Source organism: Emydura macquarii, unplaced genomic scaffold (genome assembly GCF_026122565.2).
Source record: "Emydura macquarii macquarii isolate MOO-44397 ecotype Brisbane River unplaced genomic scaffold, CSIRO-AGI_Emac_v2 contig_3470, whole genome shotgun sequence".
Taxonomy (NCBI): domain Eukaryota; kingdom Metazoa; phylum Chordata; order Testudines; family Chelidae; genus Emydura; species Emydura macquarii.
In genome coordinates this window covers 7,590,992-7,611,900 of record NW_027133607.1, presented here as the reverse complement: position 1 = coordinate 7,611,900, position 20,909 = coordinate 7,590,992, and the positions used below count along the sequence as shown (strand labels likewise).

Genomic DNA, 20,909 nt, shown 5'->3' with positions numbered 1-20,909 from the left:
CATTCTTCGCTCTTACATAACACTTTAAACATCACAGCGCTTTATGCAAATAGGGGGTAAGTGCCATTATCCCCATTTACAAATGGGGAAACTGAGGCACCGATTGGTGAAGTGACTTCCCCCAGCTCAGTGACAGAGCTGAAACTAGAACCGAGGTTCATAGATATGCTCCAGCTCAAACAGAAGTTATGGGTGTGATTCAGAGATTATTGGGTGAGGTCCTTTGGGCCTGTGTTTTACAGGAGGTCAGAAGGGATGCTCCTAATGATCCAGTCTGTCCTTAAAATGTGTGTTTCCTGACTTCCAAGCTAGTGTCCGATCCACTGTACCCCAAACTGGTAGTGGTAACTGAAAACCACCGTCTCAAGGCTTATGCAGAAGGCATTGACAGTCTCAGACCACATCCGGTCCCCTTCTTGGTCATCTCAGTAGAGAACCAATAAAATGGGCCATGGAAAGGGACTTCTGCTCTCGGACCTACCGGTAGCTTCTCCCGGTTGGGTCTGAGACCTGTTGGCAGGACATTGGGGTGGGATCTGTCACAGCCCAATGTTGGGCCTGACCTATGGATAATAACTAGGAGAGTCTCCCTGCGCAGGTTGTCACGCACACACACTTCACCTGCACTAGATTCCCTTTAAACACGTGTTGACAGAAGGAAGAACAACAAGAAGTCCTCACCTTTATTCCATCTGCACCATGGCCTCCTATCCGCCCAGGAAACCCACGTAAGCCCTTGGAGAGAAATGACAACTGGCTGGTAAAGAGAAGTAGAACAAAACAGAGTGATAGCCACTCTTGTGCAAAGGGCCAGCCCTAACCCATGCATGGCTTAACGGAGTCTTTCTTCAGATTTGTAAACTCACTGCACTGCTGTTTTCTTCACCCGCCATCTATCTACCTTGCAGTCCGGCCCATCTGCCATTTTCTACAGCCATTCAGCTCAGTCAGTTTTCGTATTTGCTGCCCCCACCGGAGAATAGCCGAAGCACACATTATTTCAGTGACGATGCACGTTTCTTACCTTACATCCTTTCCGTCCAAGGTCACCAGTTACACCAGGATCACCTTTCCTCCCCTGAATAAAAGACAAACAAACTATGTAGTGGGTGTGAATGTGTGAGATACACAACAATATACAATACAGCATCTTAAATTTATATTACCTCTTTTACCCCAAAGGCTCCACTGCATTTTATAAGATTGTATAAAGGAATCACTTTCCCCACTGAAATGCAGCCACCTCTGGGATGGAACACACAGCAGCACACATGACAATGGCGTATGCTCGGACACAACGCGACCCCCCCCCCCAAAGTGATTCCCTCTCTGTAATTCTTTGTCATCTTTGCATTGCTAAAATCTACGGATTTCTACACAGCTGCTAGGAATATGGTTGGAGTGTGATGAGGTTAACAAAATGCTATCACTAGTTACAGGGCGGCAGCTTTTTCTATGGTAACTCTAGAAAGGGGACTCCTGATATCTCGTGCATTGTTTCTCAACCTTTTTGATACCAAGGACCAGCTCGCTGCTTTCCTAAACTGGGTCAGGGAGATCTCAGGGACCAGTTGTTGAGAAACACCGGTCTAGTGGATTGGAATAACACTGCTCAGATTCCGGTTGCAATGGAACAGCGGACGGTCATGGCCTTGAACGTCTAGAGGATTGGAAAGATGGTGTCAGTGCTGCTACTACTAAGAGTTATTAGAGAGTCTCTTTCAACTCATGCATTAGTTACCTCTCTGAACATGGTCGTGTTTGGTTCATTCCCTGACTGAAACCTCTAAAGCAGTGGTTCTCAACCTGTGGCCCAAGCAGCACATAGCTGCGGTCCATGTGACATCCTCAGGGCCATACAGGGAGTATATCTATTGTTTCTTTTTTTCCCTGGCTCTTCTTTGGAGATGCTGAAGGTATTTTAAGGGTTAAGGAGAGAAAAGGACAAAATTCCACCAGTAAACAACAAGCAAATTTACAGGCCTTTGCCCCAGGGGAAAAATCATTTTTGCCTGTAGAAAAAAGCTCTTCCACAATTCCCCTTGCTCGCTTCCTATAACAAAAAATCTCTTTCCTGGAAAATTATCCTGTTTGTGGAACTAGCAGCTGACTGATTTTCTTTGTCCCTTCTCTCCACACCAGTTTTACCAGAGCTGTGGATATTGCAGTTGATTCCCAAGGGGCTTTGGAAGTAACATGCAGGTAAATATCTGGAAAGCTGAACTTGTCATGGGAAAATTTAAAACTCTGTCACAAGAGACTCGGGACAGATTCTCAGCCGGTGCAAATCAGTGTCCAATGGAGCTACGCCAATTTATACCTGCTGAGAATCTGCCCACAACGTAGTCAGAGTTCTCCGGTAGGGTCATGAAGTCATTTTGCTTATAGCGAATCTCACAAACCACAACAAAAGCACCTGAGGACCTGCGAGTAATGCCAACAGTTCCGTGTTTCAGAGGAATTCTGAATCTGGGTCAGAAAAAGCACCAAGCCATTTTTTCAACCTTCAAAATATCCCCGTCTTTCTTTGCTAGACTCACCGGTTCCCCTTTTTGACCCTGTAGACCTCGGTCACCTTTCGCTCCTTTGATTGCATTCTTCCCATCAAGACCAGCCGTGCCCTGTCATAAGAGGAATAATGTTAATTTCTCGCTTGCTGCCTGTTTGAAGGCATCTGCAAAAATTTAAACTAAATTATAGGATTCAGGCAGGGTGTCTTAATAGGCATAGATCAGAAGCAGGAACATTTGTACTAACATTAATGCTACTATTTTGGGTTCATACGGCACTTTCCCCCAAGGGTCTCCCAGGCTTTTTCAAAGGTCAAGCCTCACACCTATAAGCTAAATTTTAGTGTCCCTATTTTACAGATGAGGAAACTGAGACACACAGCAGGTAAAAGACTTGCCCTAGGCCACAAGAAAATTCAGTGATAAACGTACATTAAAGCATTGAATACCAAACTGGGTGAAGTGAACCGTTTTCATTTTGTGAGTGAGGAGCGCACAAAGGGGGATGAATACTTGCTCACACTTGTGAAGTTGGTCTGAAGCAAACTTCCGATCTATCTGCCAATGAAAGCAGCATACTGCGATGAAAACAGGGAAAGTCATTTCCCCTCCATCCCCACCATCTCCCTATTGGATACAATCTTGTCTTTTCATGACATTTGCAAATAAAGAAAATAAACAAACAGCAGCAATTCTGAGAAGTGCATAAATTCATATATTCTGAGGGACCATTAGGATCATCTAGTCTGACCAGGAGGCCAGAGAATTTCACCCAGTGATTTTTTTACCAACCGCTTGTTGTCTCCACCTCCTGTTCTTACCTTAAGGCTGTTTGGATGATTGACTTTTACTCAGCTATACTTTGCCACTTATCCTGTGGCACCATCAATCTCCTGAGCTCATTCTCCAAGCATCTCAAAAAAAAAAGGTCAAAAGTTTGCTCTGGAAAAATATGCGTGAAGTTTTGAAAAGTTTCACCTTTCACTGCAGTTTACTTAGGAACTGGACTTGGAAAGTCAGAAGCCCTGGGTTTGTTTCTGTGCTCTGCCACTGGCCTGCTGTAAGACTTTGGGAAAGCCACTTACCTACTCTGTGCCACAGTTTCCCAAATCTGAACAATGTGGATAATGACCCTTGGAGATGGGAAAGTTTTAGAGAAGAGCTTTGTATTATTACAATTACACTTTTGTAACACTTGAGTCCACACTTTGACATTAGCCGCCATGCCTGGGTATTGAGTGAATAGAAATGTTCAACATTTCAAAGGCTGCCAGTTTATTTATCTAGTTTTGCCACCTTCAGCTTCCCAGTTAAGAACTCCGATATTTCTGCTAACTGAGGTCGGACTCATCCCCACTTCAGCGATGACGCCGGCAGAGTGCTCAGTGCAACGCAAGGCGAGTGAGCTGACTGCTTAAACAGCTCCTCAGCTGAGTAAGTGGCACTCAGCGGCTTGAATCAATTTGCAGTCCTTTGTTGAAAAGAAATATACAGTTATTAAAAAGAAATCAGCCACCGGAGTTTTATTTAGCGGGAGTCTATTACCTCTAAAAGGGCCATTTCTCTGCCTGAAGAATGAACATCTGATCTAATCACAGCAACGGGTGGGCACGCTGCTGTTTTGGCCCCCGCTCACCACGCCTCTATCTGCCATTTCTGAAACATTTACAGTGACCAAAGGAAATTATCCAATACAATTACTGCAAACAGGGCCTGATTGTATCATGTCTACAAATCGGATCAGCGAGGCCAGCGGGTGTCAGGAGCCAGGACTGCTCTGGCATTGCCATAATTAATCAGAAGGCACAACACCCTCTGCATTCTCTTTATTTCCACGGAGATCGGTGATTGTTTAATGACATGGTCAGTACTGTGTTGTGTTGAACAAACAAAGCAAATGACAGGGTTCCATTTGCTTGTTTAAGACGGATTGTTTGTTTACAGGGTGAAGGTCACAGTAGGGAGTGAATGAGGAATAAACCACTCTGGGTGAGTAATTAAACCTTGCGGGAAGCTGAGAAATCAGAGAGTCTTCCACTATTTGATGTTTTATTTCAAGCACCAGCTCCTGGAGTCACGTGATTATATGAGAATCTGAACTTTCATTTCAAAACCTTCCACAAATGCTAAGTTTTCAATTCTTGTGATTATGGAGAAAAGCTCCAAGGCTCAGAAACCAGAAGGGAAGTTAATAGAACCCCCCAATTTAAAAAACAAACAAACAAACAAAAAAAACCCTTATGATTTTTAGGACAATATTTTGCTCCTTACTCATAATTTTCACAGTGGCATTACTGTGTATCTGCTTCCACTGCTGCAAGCACTAATCCTGTTTTGTTGGATTAGCTATACAGATAGGAGGCATCTGTAAATTTCAGATCTGGACCACAGGCATCACATTCTGGAGGTGTCTGAATCTGGGAGTTGGTTTTGTGGGCAGAAGCCCCTTAATTTTAATTTTCTCATAGACTCATAGACTTTAAGGTCAGAAGGGACCCATATGATCATCTAGTCTGACCTCCTGCATAATGCAGGTCACAGAACCTCACCTACCCACTCCTGTAATAGACTCCTAACCTATGACTGAGTTGTTGAAGTCCTCAAATCATGGTTTAAAGCAAGGCAGTTCTACCCCATGCTGACAACAGAAGAGAGGATTGGCCAGTTCCTGAACGCTCATCATTTGATCACAAATCTCATGGCTGTTGGTGTCTTTGGTAAAGTCCCAGCTCCCAGAGTCATGTGATTATATGATAATCTCAGAATTCATTAATATATATAAAGGCTCTAGCCCTCATGGTTGCACAGAAACATTTGAAAACGTGAAGCTGAAAGGCCTGAAACCCAGAAGGCAAATAAAAAGAACCCTACATGTATTCTTTTTTTAAATCTTATGGTTTTTTAAGAAAATCTCATGATTTTGGGGCCTGACTCATGATTTTTGAACGCTCAGGGTTGCCAAGACTGAAATGGCCGCCACCGTTGGTGATAGGAGACCTGCCAGGACAGTCTAGTCGGTGAGCTACCATCATGACTAGTTTTTGTAGGTAACCTACCGGTGAGGGTCAAGAGTTCTGCACTGCTGATGTCACCATCACCACTTTGCAGGAGAGCCTTAGGTGAATTACTACTTGGAAGCAGGATTAACACGCAAAAACCTGTTCAAAGGAGCCTCCAATTGCCTATTTGTTATTTATTTATTTGTATTCCAGTAGAACCTCCCAACTGCAACTGAGATCAGAGATCCACTGTGCTGGGGGCTATACACACATGTCATGTGAGACCGTCCCTGCCCTGGTCTGGTCTACATTGCCAGCGGATTTCAGCGGCGGTCAACGGGAGATATGCAAGCCACGCAGAGTAGCTTGTGTATCTCCTGTCGACTTCTTGGCTTCTACTTACGGCGGCGGCCCCACCGTGCTGTGCCGACGAGAAATGCTCTCCGCTCAACGCCATGTTATTCTTCTGGTGGGGGTGGATTAACGGTGTTGACTTCCAGGATCGATTGAGTGGGGCTCCACTGCCGCTCAATCGATCCCGCACTGCCAACAATGGCGCTGGCAGTGTAGACATACCTACAATCTAAACAGACCAGAGGCGGGAGGGAACACAGATGAATTGGCCAGGGTCACACAGCAGAGCCATGGGGGTAGCGGGATTGGAATTCAACCTCTGGATTCCCAGCCCAGTGATCCGGCCACTAGACCACTTTCCTTTCCAGACAACTGTGCCCCTGTCAGGAGCCTGATTTGTCTTGCGTCCCCCCAGTTTCACCTCACTTAAAAATGACGTGCTTACAAAAATCAGACATCAAAATTCAGAAGTATCACAGCCCACTGTTACTGAGCAATGGCGCGCTTTCTCATTTGTACCATAAAATGATAAAATAAATCGATGGGAACATAAATATTGTACTTACATTTCAGTGTATAATGTATAAAGCAATATAGACAGGTCATTGTCTGTGTGAAACTTTAGTTTGCACTGACTTTGCTGGTACTTTTTACATAGCCTGTTGTAAAATTAGGCAAATATCTAGGTGAGCTGATGCAACCCCTGGAAGACCTCTGCGTACCCACTGAGATATGCATACCCAGGTTGAGAACCCCTGCACTGCCTCCCCTAAAATAAAATCTGGTCTTGCTTGACATTCACGGGCTGTAACTGACTAAAATCTGCTCCTTGCCATATAATATTTGAGAACTGGCAGAGTAGGAGCAGTTTGCAGCTACAGATGGTTACACCAAGCGGACCAGATTTTACTGTCTGTTATACTAGTGAAAACCCAAAGCAGCTCACACTTGTTGGTGTTAGAAAATTGATCGTCCAAGCGCAGTCCCATTGCCCCATTTGGCCCATAGTCCCCAGGCCTTAACACTTCTGGGCTCAGGGGATGTTACTCAGTGGAATTTCTCTGGATTTACAGGACGACTAAAAGCAGAGGCAGATCCCTGGTAACTGTCTGTGCGTGGAATTGGCCAAGCTAACCCAATGGCACTTCCACTGAGATAAGCCCAGTCTGCACCCCATTTGAGGTCCTGAAACCATAAGCGCCCATGTCACCTGCGGATGACACTAAGCTTTTAGACAGCGCTTGTCGCCATGGCATGTATAACTGCTCCCTGCATAGATAACTACGGTAAGAATCGTCCCAGCACTGGGTAAATACGTGTTTATTTCCAACCCAGCTAGAGTCTCATCACAGGAGCTGAGGAGGTCTGAGGGTGTGTGCACACTGGAGCTACAACTTCCAGCTTGGGAAGACAGAAATGTGCTAGTTCTCCTGGAGCAAGCGTACTAAAAACAGCAGCATAGCAGCTGCCATGTGGGTGGGGTGAGCGAGCCATGCAGAGTGCGTGTCTAGGGACTCAGACAGGACTGTCCTCGGGGCAGCTACTCTATGGCCAAGCACCCGGCTTTTCGTTCAGTGGGCGCAGAGTTTACAAGAAACAGGAAAAGTGGGCGACTGGAGCAGCGACGACACAGAAGTGCCTTCATTGCCTACTTATGACATCCTCCAACAAGCACCTTCCTGCTTTCTCCAACATTGCCCCTCATACTGGGGAGGCAATCCCCATAAACATCCTCAGAGCCACTTCACTGTTCTCCTTCAGATCCCTGGGGGAAGGTCTACAAAACACTTAACAAGGGTCAGGCTGCTGGTGGGCTGAGAATGCTGCCTACCACACTGACCAGGACTGCCTCATTGCTTCCTTGTGCTCCCCCCTCATCACTCTGTCTATATCCATCTGTTGTCTCTTGTATTATATGTAGATGGCAAGCTCTTTGGGCAGGGACCGTCTTTTTCTTCTGGCTCTGTACAGCACCTAGCACAACGGAGTCCTGGTCCACGACTAGGGCTCCTTGGTGCCAGAACAATACAAATAGTAAACAAGAAGTGGGGAGAACACATTCCCCAAAGGAAGGAGGGCCAAGCACAGTCACTTGGGGGGGAATCGTGGAAGTGGCATTTTTCCAATGCCAATTGTATTCAAGGTAGGAAAAGAAGCTAAGAGCTCAAAAGGGTTGGGAGAAAAGGAGAGGACAAAACCTGGGGAGATGAGTGGGGAAGAGGGCTGGATTGGGGCAGGGCTGGGAGCGGGCAAGGAAATAGTTTGATGGTGTTTCAATTTATTTATTCCCTGAGATTTACATTTCAAGCTTCCCAAGGCAAATAAAGGCAGGGCAATCCAAGCGACTAAATGGGCCATTTAAAGGCAATTACTGACCGAGCGCTGAAAATAGCTATCGCTAAGTCTAATGCTCAGTGGACGCAGTCATTTCGAAGTACTGCCTTGAACAGGTTTCAGTTCTCTGTAAAGACATTAGGTAGCACAATAGCGAAGTAATGTCATGGGTTAGTCATGAATGCCGAGTGCGGGCGGTGACGCAAAAGGCTGTTTGAACTTCCCAGCAGCACTGCCTCCAGCGACAGCAGCCTGGCAACCTTAGGGTGGAAGACTGAGAAGAGCCCCTTTCCTTAATGATTGCCACTGAAGTGAGCAAGTTGGACGTTGCTTCACTCACGTCCGGGAAATGTCAACTGCAAAGGAGGAAACAGGACTTCCTAACGCAAAGCGCAGGCAGGATACCCCTGCTCGGAAGAGCAGTGAAAACCCAGATAAGAGAGCTGATGCATTCCCAAGCCATAGGGCGGCTTGTAACCATTGCTAACAGGCTCCAGCTCCTGGAGTCAAGTGGATAGGTGACAATTTCAGCCTTCATTCTTAAGGAAAAAGTGAGTTTCTAGCCCTCGTGGCTGTGGAGAATGCTTCAAACTGTGACCCTCAAGGCACCCTTAAGACTCAAAAAGCAGAAGGCAAATAAAAAGAACGCCAGATCTATTGTTTTTACATAATCTCATGATTTTAATGCCAAGCTCACGATTTTCGGTGAGCCTGACTCCTGATTTTTGCACATTTGGGGTTGGCAGTACCGGAGGCCTTGATCTGCCAATGACACCAGCCTCGACCCTCTTTTCATCCCCCGTCCGTCCCCACGTCTCTGCACCTTCTTCCTCCCCGCCCCTGTGCTTGGAACATCCTGGCCCACATTCATGTCCCATGAGCTCACCCTCTCCTCAGTCAAATCACTCCCCAGGAGACCCACTTTCTGCAGAGGCATCGGAGTAGCCTTGTAATCACATGGCCATAACTTCTGTCCTTCCTTACTCTCCTCCTGCTCTAGGTGTTTATATCTTCCGCACAAGTCCACCAAGACCTTGACTCAATGAGCAGTCTCATGCCGAGGAAGGTGCTACCTCTGCATAAGGTTGGCAGAATTGTGCTCCTTATTTTGTAAGCCCGCCTAGGCAGCAAACCTGTCTGTCTTTGTTCTGCAAAGTGCCCCGCGCACTGATGGAACTATGTCAATGACGCAGAGTCACATGCACCTGCTCCCTTCTCTGTGAGCACTCAGGGTAATAAAAAGGGCAGGAGATAATTGGTGCATCTGAGGAGATGCAAGTCCAAGCATGATCCTCCTGGTGCTTATGAGGCACTTAGCCGTATGTTCCCCTTTGATCTCATTCCTGCTACTAGACTGGAGAAACTTAGCATCCCGGTGTTCTCCAACCCCCATCTCCCCTGAATTTTGGTGCTTCTGATAAAATGGAGCCTGGCTCCAGCGCTGACATAACTTTTGCAAAACTAAACCGAAATCTTCCTATCCCAGTCCAGCTCCATCGACAATACAGAAACTCTTCCTCATGCAGGAAATATCCCTCATTAACTGCATCCTAATAAGGATTATTAGCCAGTGTTCCTGAATGTTTGCAAGAAACCGATTTCCAAAGGTGGCTTGTCTGGTATGATGAAACTTGTAGATGTCAGGAAAACAACACGGTACAAAACCCAATGATAATAGAATGAAGCAAGCACTGGTTTGGATGCAATTTAAAAGACAAAATGACTTCTCATTTTCTGAGTTTTCAGTGGTTTCCAACGTAGCCACCAGAGCTGTTCAGGAGTGTCAAGCAGCCGGTGAGATAACTAACGACTCAGTTAGTTTTAGCCCAGCTAGTCATTTTCTGTGGGGCTGTGTATGAATATGAAGATATTCCCAGCAATGTACCTACACTGAGGTCTGCGATTTCATGCTGGAGTCCTGCTGAGATTGACCTGATGGGATCACAGCGTTATTGTTTACTGCTCAGGGCACATTCTCCTTTTGGCACCTATTCAGGAAAGCACTTAAGCATGTGCCCAAGTTGACATCAGTGGAATGCTGCATATGCGGAAAGTTAAGCACATGCAGAAGCACTTGATTGAATGAGGGTCTTTGTTACACTTTGATGAGGACTTAATGCTCTGGATCATACACATGTATAGAAAGAAATCCATGGCTTCTTAGAAGCATCATGATATTTGCTGTGCAGCATAGGACGGATATGAGGAATTTCCCACAAACACGGAGGATAGAACTGGTATCCTTTTAGGTCCCAAGTGTCATCCCCTAGCATTTGAGCTAAAGGAAAACACGTTTAAACGGTAGAACTGTTTGAAAAAAGGTAAGGATATTTTGTGAACCTTTCTGAAAGACACTAAAGGGTCTCGGTTTGCTCAACATTTTTCAGTACATTTTTCGTTTTCCATCAAAAACATTTGAATCAAAATGTCTCGTCACTTGGTGGGAAAATGCCTACTTTCTTTCACCTTTTAAATTTCCCTCCTTCCCTGGAAACAGGGGCGGGAGGGAGAAGTAAAGAACGGCAAACAGAAGTGGGACTTTCCCACCAAGACAAAATGAAAAAAAAAATTGAAGTCTTTTGAAAATTTTGAAGAGAAATTTTTCATTTTGAGTTTTTGCTGAAAAATGGGAAATTTCAAAGAACACGAAAAGCTTTCGTGATACATTTCAGTTTAGCTGAAACACCATTTTCTGATGAATTGTTTTGTTTGGTTGAAATAGTTCAACCAGTTTCTAGTTTGCAGTATGTTGTCTATGAACAGAAATGAGTTGTTCTCATTCCATCCAACAGAGGGCACTGGTGGACATTTCAAACATCCAGATCATTCCAATATAGTCTATCCTTTTCAGAAAACATGTGGATGAGAGATTTCTAAGAGTTAACTACTACTATGACCTAGATAAGCCTATATATATATGAACATGTAATACATTATGAACATGTATTAGCTTCAGTTCTGTCCATGCAGTGCACCCTGAAATGCTAGTGAAGTAAAACAGGGGAAATGCATATTTTAGGTGTTCTTTGATGCAAAATGCAATGCCTTAATTAAACGGCATCTCTGATATCACTGATCATACAGCCAGCCTCATGCTGTTCAGATCTCACTTTTCATGTAAAGTGTTCAAGGAAGCATCACCCAAATTATTTCCTTCCTGGAGGCACCTTACGCCTTTGGAAGGCATGACGTTAGCTGTGAGTGAACGCACGGCACATCAGAGCCACCCGGGCACTTCCACCGCAAGAGAGCACCGGTAGAAGAACACAATGTGCCATGAAGGTGCTATTCCTGGATTCCCACCTCAGGAAGGGACATACCAGGAGTCCTACATGTACTGTGCTCCCGGCCATCAAAGTGCTAAACAACGTTAGCACATAACCCTCAGTCTTCATAACCTTTCAAGAGCTTGTCGACAGCAGGCCGAGAGAGTTAGAGCTCAGGGTGTTCTGCTCAGCAGTGTCCAGCGTGAGGCCACTGGACCAAATGGACATGATCCCAATGCGACTAACATGAAAAGCTGTCACAACTCACAGCGAATCCAGGCAGGCCAGGTTCTCCGGCTTCTCCCTGTGAGAGAAGGAGCAATGAGTTAAACACACAGTGTTGTCTGTACACTGTGCAAACAATTGCCGTTCAGTCACTTGATAACTGTTTATCCAGAGGAAGGATTCCCCTCCAAAACCAACAGCATCATCTTTTCAGCTCCCAAAGCACTTTGCTAACTGTACAAATACAGGCGTTGCTTAAGGGCCCTACCAAATTCAGGTCCTCCAGAAATGGGCTCTGAAGACAGCGGCCGCGGAGTTTCCCGCAGCCAGAGGCGGCTCCCGGACGTGGAGATGGGTCCGATCTCTCCCATGCTGCCCCAGCCAGAGCCTCCTTGCTGCTAGTCCCGGCCAGCGGCAGATTAACGCATGGAACCACAGGTCCCATGCCCAGGGGCCCTAGCCAATTTGGGGGCCCCCATAAAAATGGAAGCCCTCAGCCCCACCAGGAGCGGAAGCCCAGAGCTGGGGCACCCCAAGGGGTAGAAGCCCTGAGCCCTTCGGAAGCTGCGGGGTGGAAGCCCGAAGTTCGACTCCTGGCCGGGCTGGGAAGGGTCAGAACTTGCTCTGCTGCATGGCTGCTCTCGGGGGGAGATCAGACTCACCTCCAGCTGCCACCCCAGGGCTGCTGCAGTGCAGAAGTGAGACACCCTCACCCCTGCACTGCCTTGGGAGGTGGGCCTGATCTCCCCACCGAGAGCGGCCGTGCAGGGGAAGGACAAGTCCTGATCCTCCCCAGCCTGGCCGGGACTAATAGGTAGGAGTCCCCCGCTGGGGAGCTCCCAGCAGGGGGAAAGATCAGATTTCACAGGGAAGGGCTTATTTCACAGTCCATGCCACGTTTTTCACAGCCGTGCAACTGGTAGAGACCTTCATATCACACCACAAATGGGGTGCAGCCACCTCTGCAGCTGTTGAACAACAATACTGCACACAAACTATTCAGGATGGAAAGTGAAGAATTACATCCGATGGAAGAAACTGCAGGGGGAATTGAAAGTAAGAGTTCGCTTCGGAGACGGAAGTAACACCGCGAACTCTTGCAAAATGTGCCCTGGGTGACAAATGGTCTGATGTCCGACGGATTTCATGTGTCATCGGAAACGCATCAGATCTGGCCGATCTCATTCAATGTGCAGTCTGATGTGCTGTGGACTTTTCCCCAGCCCCCTTTTTTTCCCCATAATAATAGCAGCCACCCCTCGTATGGCAATGTGCATCCTCCAAGTGCTTTATGAACATCAGCTAGTGCCTGCAGCAATCCAGTCAGGTAGGGAGGGTATCGTGATCCCCGTTTGATACGTGGGAGAAGTGAACCACGAGGGCCTGATTGACTAATTCTGCTGAGATGCACTCAGTGCAGGAACCTCTGCACCTGCTGGTATTCCAGGCCTTGCTGGGGGACCTGGCCAGGCCTGGCGTAAGCAAGAGCAGCCCTCAAGGCTGCTTTAACGTACATCCGAGCTACCCGTGTGCCTTCCTAGGTACTATAACGGAAGGGTGAGGGGCTGGCACAGAGCAAGGGAGTCCTCTTACTCAGAGGGCATTTCACAGGAAGTTGTGGAGTTGGGGGAAAGGCCTTTAAGGCCCCTTTACACCACTAGGGGCCTTAAAGCAATGGGGACCAGAGAGTTTGAGCGACCCCCACAGCCCCAGAAGGAGCCAGTAAAATCCCCAGGCTCAGCACTCAGGACTTCCTGCTTCCCAGTCCTGTGCTCCACCCACTTGAGAAAATGCGGTCGCGCCTGGTTCCTGATTGCCAACCCCAGCAAGACACAGGTGTGTGTCTTCCACCTGAAACACTCACTCCAGCTACCGTGGATTGCTACCGCTCTCGATTGGGTGACCTAGGGAGGTGGTGGAATATCCATCCTTAGAGGTTTTTAAGGCCTGGCTTGACAAAGCCCTGGCTGGGATGGTTTAGTTGGGGTTGGTCCTGCTTTGACCAGGGGGTTGGACTAGATGGCCTCCTGAGGTCCCTTCCAACCCTCATCTGCTATGATTCTATGATCTGAGACACCCACCGCATGGACACATTCCACCATCCAAGAGGCTGAAGTCTGGAAAGAGCTTTGCCTCTGGAAATCCCTTACCCCAAAGGACCACTGTGGGAGGTGAGAGAATAACAAATGGCCGGCAACGCTGGCATACCCGGTTCCTTCAGGACAACTCCCTCCAGGCACTGAACTCACACAGAAATACTGGCGTGCTCTAAACGGAGTGAGAGGTGGGGCGGCAAAGCCTGGTGACAATGTGACCGAGTGGAAGCTGAGGAATGACCCCAGATGTGAATGTGGGGAACCTAGACAAGCACTGAAATGCAGCCGGATATAGGGCCCCTGGCAACATCTGGTCCCCCTCTCCAGGAACAAACCCAGGGCTTGGATGCAGTTTTGGAGCAACAAACTTTGATGGTGATGACCGCCTAGGTTTCTCAGCGTTCATTTGGGCCGTTATACTGACCTTCTGCCCCACTGGTCCTCTGGCACCAAACAGCCCCATGGCTCCTTTTGGACCTGCCTCGCCTTTAACCCCCTACAATCGAACACACACAACGAGGATTTTCAGCCTAGCTTATTCAGCAATGATCATTTCCACTGAAAAGCCCACTTCGCCTCCTGCCCCCAAACGCCTTTATTTGGGGCTATGGATGGGGGGCCTCCTCACCACTCAGTCGGCTCCCATGATTTCCCCACGGGGCAAGGTTTTCCAATGGTTTTACCCTGTGGATCACCTCATGGGAAGGAAAATCCCCTCACCACCACCACCAGCATCGGCAGCCATTCCCACTCTCCCATTCCCCCACTGCTTGGTTCTCCAAGTCTCGTTCTGTGCCGTGGTTTAGAAGCACTGATCTAGATGCTTGATTGACACTTGGTGCAGCTCTTGGAGCCCTGGAGAATCCTGATTCCCGAGGCAGGGAATTTACTTCTTGAGCAGAATATTCTATGGGAGCAGTGGCTGCCTCCTTTTTAGAAGCCACCTGAAATACATCGCTGGCAGCTCTTGCTCCCAAACTGACAGTGGAGGAACCCATGGAAATGGCAGAGAATTACAATAGAGCCCTGCATTTATATAGCACCTTTAAGGATCCCAAAGCGCCATACCAGTATACACGTGCAGAGGTGATGGAAACCAACGCACAGCATGCTGCATAATAGCTGCATGTGGGGAAGAACGGAAAAGCTAACCCAACCCTTCCAAAAAATGCCATGGGACCTGCAGCATCCACACAAAGCAAAACCAATCCCAGTTTTTAGGGAAGCATGAACAGTTGTCAGATGAAGGGGAAGTTACACCGTTTCCTGTGATGATAAGCAGCTAGCGTGTGTATGCACCGCTGCCTTCTAGTGGAAAGAATCAAACCTGCTCATCCGTCGGCTGGACCCTAGCGTGCTTAGAGCTACTGGAGATTCTCCATTAGCTGAGGCGGTGGAGGAGTCTGCTTTTCTGTAGTAGGATAATGTGGTTCTGCACCCACTGCCTCCATGACGTTCCAAGGGGCAGCATAATAAGAACGATGAAGTCAGGGATAGCCACAGATTTCTTGCAGTTGCAAACACAGAATGTCAGTTGTTAGTTAATTCCATGTTGCAGGTGTGCAGCTACGTGGACAATCTTCATTTCCAAACACATACGCTTCCACTAAGGCCATGTCCACACTACAAGATCAAGGCCTGGTCTACACTTACCATGGATTCCAGCGGCCGTCGACGGGAGATACGCCAACAACGTACAGTAGCTTGCGTATCTCCCGTCGACTTTTTAACATCTACCTACCGCAGCATCCCCACTGCGCTGCGCCAACGGGAAACGCCCTCCTGTCAACACAGCGCCACGCTTCATGCCGGGGTGGATCATTGGCATCGACTTCCGGGTTCGATTGAGCGAGTCTTCAGTGATGCTCAGTCAAACCCGCAAAATCAATCCTGCGCTGCCGGCGGAAGGGTAGACATCCCTAAGTCGACCTAATTTACGTCGGCATACAGCCGCCGCGGTAATTGCATCACTTGTGCACGTCTACACTTCACTTCTTGTGTCGGCAGAGCGCGTCCTCACCGAGAGCAGCTGCGCCGATTGAACTGTCGTCGTGGGACGGCTTCTGGAAGCTGGCAACAGTCGAGATAAGCCAGGCAATGTCTACACTGACGCTGCATCGACCGTGACGCTGCGCCTCTCCTGGAGGTGGCGTTATTAAGACGGTGTAATGGGCAAGTTGCATTGGTGTGGACGCTTAGAGATAGGGTGACATAAGCTGCCTTGCATCGAGCTAACTCTGTAATGTAGACCAGGGCTAAGTGAGCACCCGTACGCCAGCCAGTAGAGTGCACTGAACAGATACACGCATTGTATCCTGGGGGGGCAGCAGTGCGCATATAAGCCCTGTATATCACAAACGAAGCAGCCTACGACCCACGACGAATAAGGAGGCTCCTACCTTTTCTCCTGCAGGCCCATCCTCTCCTTTCTCGCCCTTGTCTCCATCGAAACCTGGCGGGCCACGTTCACCCTATGGGATGAGACAGAAGCTCTGTGAACCACACTCCCTCCCCTAGAAGGACAAGCCAGCATCCAAGCCCAGCCACGCCTCTTTGCTATGCTTACGCAGGCATGCAACTAACCAACTAGCAGCACTGAGTGACCATGACTCGCAGGGGTGTATATCTAGCTTACGTTTCCCCACCTTGCTGTCTGCCAGTGGGTAGCTCAGTTCCATGCCCTCTAGGAACTGGATCGTCACCACCCACCTGGTTTTGCACAGGCAACTGAACAGCAAAAATTAATCAACCACAGCTTGTGTAGCCACAGATAAGTATTATTAATAGCACTTTGCAGCTGCAATCATCTGCAGATTGTACAAAGCCAAGCAGGTATCATCAACCCCATTTTCCAGAAGGCAGAGCCTAGGGGAGAGAGAAGTTCAGTGACTGCCGAAGATTGCACCGTGAACCAACTGCAGAGCTGGGAAGACACCCCAGATCCCAGTCACAGGCTCTAGCCCCGGCCCCACACTGCTTCTCTGTAGACCATCAACCCAGGGTTCACACCAGCCACCTAGAGGTGAGAGGCCTTTTATGCCAGACCTGATCCCTGGGGCTATCCCTCTCCCCTGGTGGGGCTTTTTATGAGATAACCAGCCCTCTGAGATAGTCACCATAGTTCAGTCCATCTGTGCATCAACTCAGCTAATGCTCCCATCTCAAAAGCCACTGAATGCCCAGAAACCAGACCCAGGCCATGGAATACACAAGAGAGCAGTAAACACCAGTCAAGTAGGTAAAGACTGAGGCTGTAATACTTGGTCTAATTCTGGCTGGGGGTGGGGGGTGGCTAGATGGTGCTTGGTGACCTGTGATATACCGGAAGTCAAACTAGATGATCTGGCGACCCTTCCTAGCATAAAACTCTGTGACTCTTAGGGTCCGTCCACACTGCAATGTAAGCCCAGGGTTAGGAGAACTCGAGTGAGCAGACCCTTGGTTTGTTAACCTAGGCTTGGGTGTCTACATTCAGTGGTAGCCCCAGGTGAGAAACTGTTGACCCTTGGGTCCCAACCCGGGGCTCTGGCGTCTACCCTGCATTATGCAGGCCCAGATCCAACCACCCATATCCCAGACGTCCAAGTGCCCTCCCTAAACGCGGCTGCTCTTGCTGTTTGTTCGTGGTGCAGTGTGAGAAAATGTGACTGTCCATCAGCCAGAGGAAGTCAGCCTGGGGGATTGTGGGATGCTGCTGGGAGACTCCCAGAGCATGAGTCCAGTGGAGCTGCGTCTACACTACAAAGCGGTAGGGTTTGAACCCTGGTTCTCAGCTTGACTCAGGCTTGGACCCTCTGTGCCTGTGGAGTCGTGGGATCCTGAGTCTGAGAGCTGGGTTAGCGTGACATGTGAGCAGATATAAGGGGGGTTAGGCTTGAGCCTGAGTTTGAACCCTGGGCTTCCACAGCAGTGTAGACATATACCCTATGCCTGCGCTGCGGATGAGAGAATGAACTGCTCCCAGCTACTACAGGGCAGGCATGCTTTAAAAGAGAAAGTTCACAACTTACTGGATCTCCTTTGTTGCCTTTATAGCCTGGAGGTCCAAAAATAGTAATGGGGCCGCCCTAGGAACAGAGAGGTAATAATGATTCAGACGCACACACAATGCTGCAGAAGTGCAGTTACCATACGCCCCTCGGACTGAACGACCTTTGCTGTGAAGGGCTCAGTAGACAACACACCGGACAATTTACATGGCAAGAACAAAGGGATAAAAATCTCCATCCCCTGGCCCTGAGCCACGGTACAGGTTTCATGGGCTGGGAGAAAGCTGCACGTGGCAAAGCAGGAGACTGGGGTTCATTCCTGAACTGGGGTGGCAGGTGCTGCGGAGATCGGAGACTCCCAGCCCCGTGTGGCGAGCTGGTTCCTCGCCCCGGCAGGATGCTGATATGAAAGACAGAATATAATGGGAGTTCACACTGATCTCCCCCCAGTGCTGCACTGTGATAAACCGCAGCCCTTAATTCTCACTGCTCCAGGGTACAGAGATGGCCAGTGCGGCGAAAAGAGTCATCCACAGGGTGGTGGGGTGTTTGCCCGCACAAACCCTGAGCGGGGCCAGAAGGGGGCAGTTAACCCTATCTGCTGCACCTGGAGGGGCGCCAGGGGTTGTGAAGGGCTCATTGCAGGCAATGCCACTCTCTAGAGGGCAAGGGAGTTGGTCAGGGAAACGGAGGAAGCCCAGAGGGAGACCACGCCTTGGAATCCTGCGTTGGACCAGACAAAAGGACAAGAGGGGTGAAGAGCAGAGGAAGTTCCAGTGGAAACCCAGAGATGGAGAGGTGGGGTGGGAAGGAGCTCAGGGAAACAGCAACAGGGCTGAGAATGAGCAGATGTGGATTGCTAGTCGCAGGGTCCCTGGGCTGGAGCCCAGAGCTGCCTGTGGGCCTGGTTCCCCTATCAGCCCCTGGGAAGTGGTACAAAGCCAGAGGATGGAACGGCATCCAGAGAGCTTGTCCGGTGGGACTTTGGTACCCCGGAACGGGTACTGTGCCGTGGCCTAGCCAGACGGCTGAATGCCAAAGAACGAGCACTTTGACTTGTGAAGAGAGACAAGGATTGGCCGGGGGGGGGGGCCAGACAAGGCAAAAGCTCGTTCCTGGACCAACCCACAGAGAGGCGCACCTGGAGTGAGCAGAGCCCTTTACATCAAGTGAATCGGTGGCAGAACTCGGATCAGAATGCAAGAGCTCCTGGAGCAGAAGTTCCCAGCTCAGATCACAAGACCATGCTTCTTTCTTTGAGAGAGCGGGACCGTGCAAAGGACGGCAGCTGAAGGGATCGAGGGAAGGAGAGGGAGTAATCGATGATGGGCGAACCACAGAGTGTAGTTGAGGCATGTGCTAAAAGGCAGAGCTGGGAGAATAATGCAAAGCACTTTTCTGGGAGTATCTGTTTGAATTTTTCAATGAATGTGTTTCAGCCACGCTCGCACCCTGTAAACATCCCAGCACTGGCTGTAGTACGGGGGGCTTTACAAACATTAATAAATTAACCCCCCACACACCGTTTAACAGTGTTCTCAGCAATGTTAAGGGAAAATATCTTCCCAAAGACACAGAACAGGGGACAGACGTGCTAAGTGTTGATATGCAACCTTGGGAGATCACTGCGAAGGTTTTGCATTACAGAGTGAGTCTGGTAAGGTTGGCTATATATTGCTGTCAATATCTGTTGGAGAAGGAAGTGAAACCCTTACGGCGCACTGCAGCGTGTTCTTGACAGGCAAGAGGAAGCTGGAAAGGAATGCACAACTTCATATTTCCTTGCTTTTCAGGTTTTGTGTTGATGGGACATGTCTTGATGCAGCTTTAACTGGCACCGAACATAGCCTTTGTTTGCTAATTAACTATGATCTTTAGTAGCGTACCCTGCACATTTAAATCTTGCAGTCTTTCCTCAGAAGTAAAATGAATCCTCTACAACCACTTAATCCTGTTCGTTAGCCTTCCCAGGAGACCGTAATCCCCTTACAGCAGGGGCTCTACTGTGTGTTTGCACAGCATCCAACACAAAGAGGCCCTGATCTTGACTGGGCCTGGAATACAACTAATAAATGAATAAAAAGAATCCCTTCCCATTTGAGACATTCTTCTGCTTTCCCGGGCTTGAAGAGTTCAGAAGCGGACTGGATTGGGATTCATAGATTTTAAGACCAGAAGAGACCATCAGCTCATCCAGTCTGAGGTCCTGCATAACACAGAATTTAATACGGTTCCTCCTGGGTTGGTGAAGTAGGAGTTAAAGAGAAAGTTAGGAAGAAATAGGCTAGAAGACGCATAACCCAATTATCTCCCCCATGCTGTTTTATCTCACGCTCCTCCTTATATTTTATTAAGGCAGCCTTTGGAGAAGGCATTACACATTCCTTTAGGTGGAGAAGTATTTTCAGGTTCCTTCAAGAAAGAGATTAAGAATTGATTTGTCACTAGAGCAGGGTGCCTTTGAAAGTATTTTCTTCAGACACAAATCAGCCTTAATCATTTAATACTGTTTGACTCAACGGTAGAATTGCCATGTAGGTTTTCTAAACCTCCTTTTCTAACAAGCTGTTTCACCCAGGAGGAAAGTTAACAGGAAACTTGATAAAGATTCAGTACTTTCTCGTTCAAGGCAATGGGGGACTTTTCAGATCTCTTGTTGGTGTTGGTTTATATAATCAATCTCATGATTTTGAAGATTTTAACACGTTTTGGGATGAAGTGTGCAAACTGAAGTCAGATATATTTTTCACTTCCTGTCCTAAACTGTTAAAAAGCAGTGCTGGGCAACATTAATCAGCTGCCACGTTCCAACTCAGAGGTGGCTGCATTTTTGTGCCGGGTGAAAGATTTCTTCTGAATTCTCATGAAAGCAAGGTCTCATAATAGTGACTCCAGCCAGCCACAGTACTAGCAGAAAATGGCCAAGGCTTCTTCATATAGCTCGGCCATCTCATATCTAATTTAGAGTCCTGGGTTTACCTAAACAAAGGGTTCTTGATAAAGACAGAAGTCCACTACAGACAAACTTGGCTCCAGTCACGCCATGCTTTCCATCTGTGAACCAAGGCAGGATGTGAACCTAGGTCTTAGCTGAAAGGCCAATGCACACACCAAAGTTCAGGATCCATGGCCACAA

The 20,909-nt window shown here is 48.2% G+C and overlaps 1 protein-coding gene across 1 annotated transcript in view; it reads right to left on the bottom strand.

Moving 5' to 3' along the window:
* LOC137144555 (collagen alpha-1(VII) chain-like) overlaps positions 1-20,909 on the bottom strand; it is a 188,413-nt gene that overhangs the window by 44,473 nt on the left and 123,031 nt on the right. Inside the window, exons 77-83 of the mRNA XM_067534946.1 lie at positions 17,795-17,851; positions 16,184-16,255; positions 14,209-14,280; positions 11,732-11,767; positions 2,541-2,621; positions 1,025-1,078; positions 682-735 (exon numbers count right to left, since the gene is read on the bottom strand). Of these exons, the coding sequence (XP_067391047.1) occupies positions 682-735; positions 1,025-1,078; positions 2,541-2,621; positions 11,732-11,767; positions 14,209-14,280; positions 16,184-16,255; positions 17,795-17,851 (426 nt within the window). The remainder of the gene's footprint in view (positions 1-681; positions 736-1,024; positions 1,079-2,540; positions 2,622-11,731; positions 11,768-14,208; positions 14,281-16,183; positions 16,256-17,794; positions 17,852-20,909) is intronic.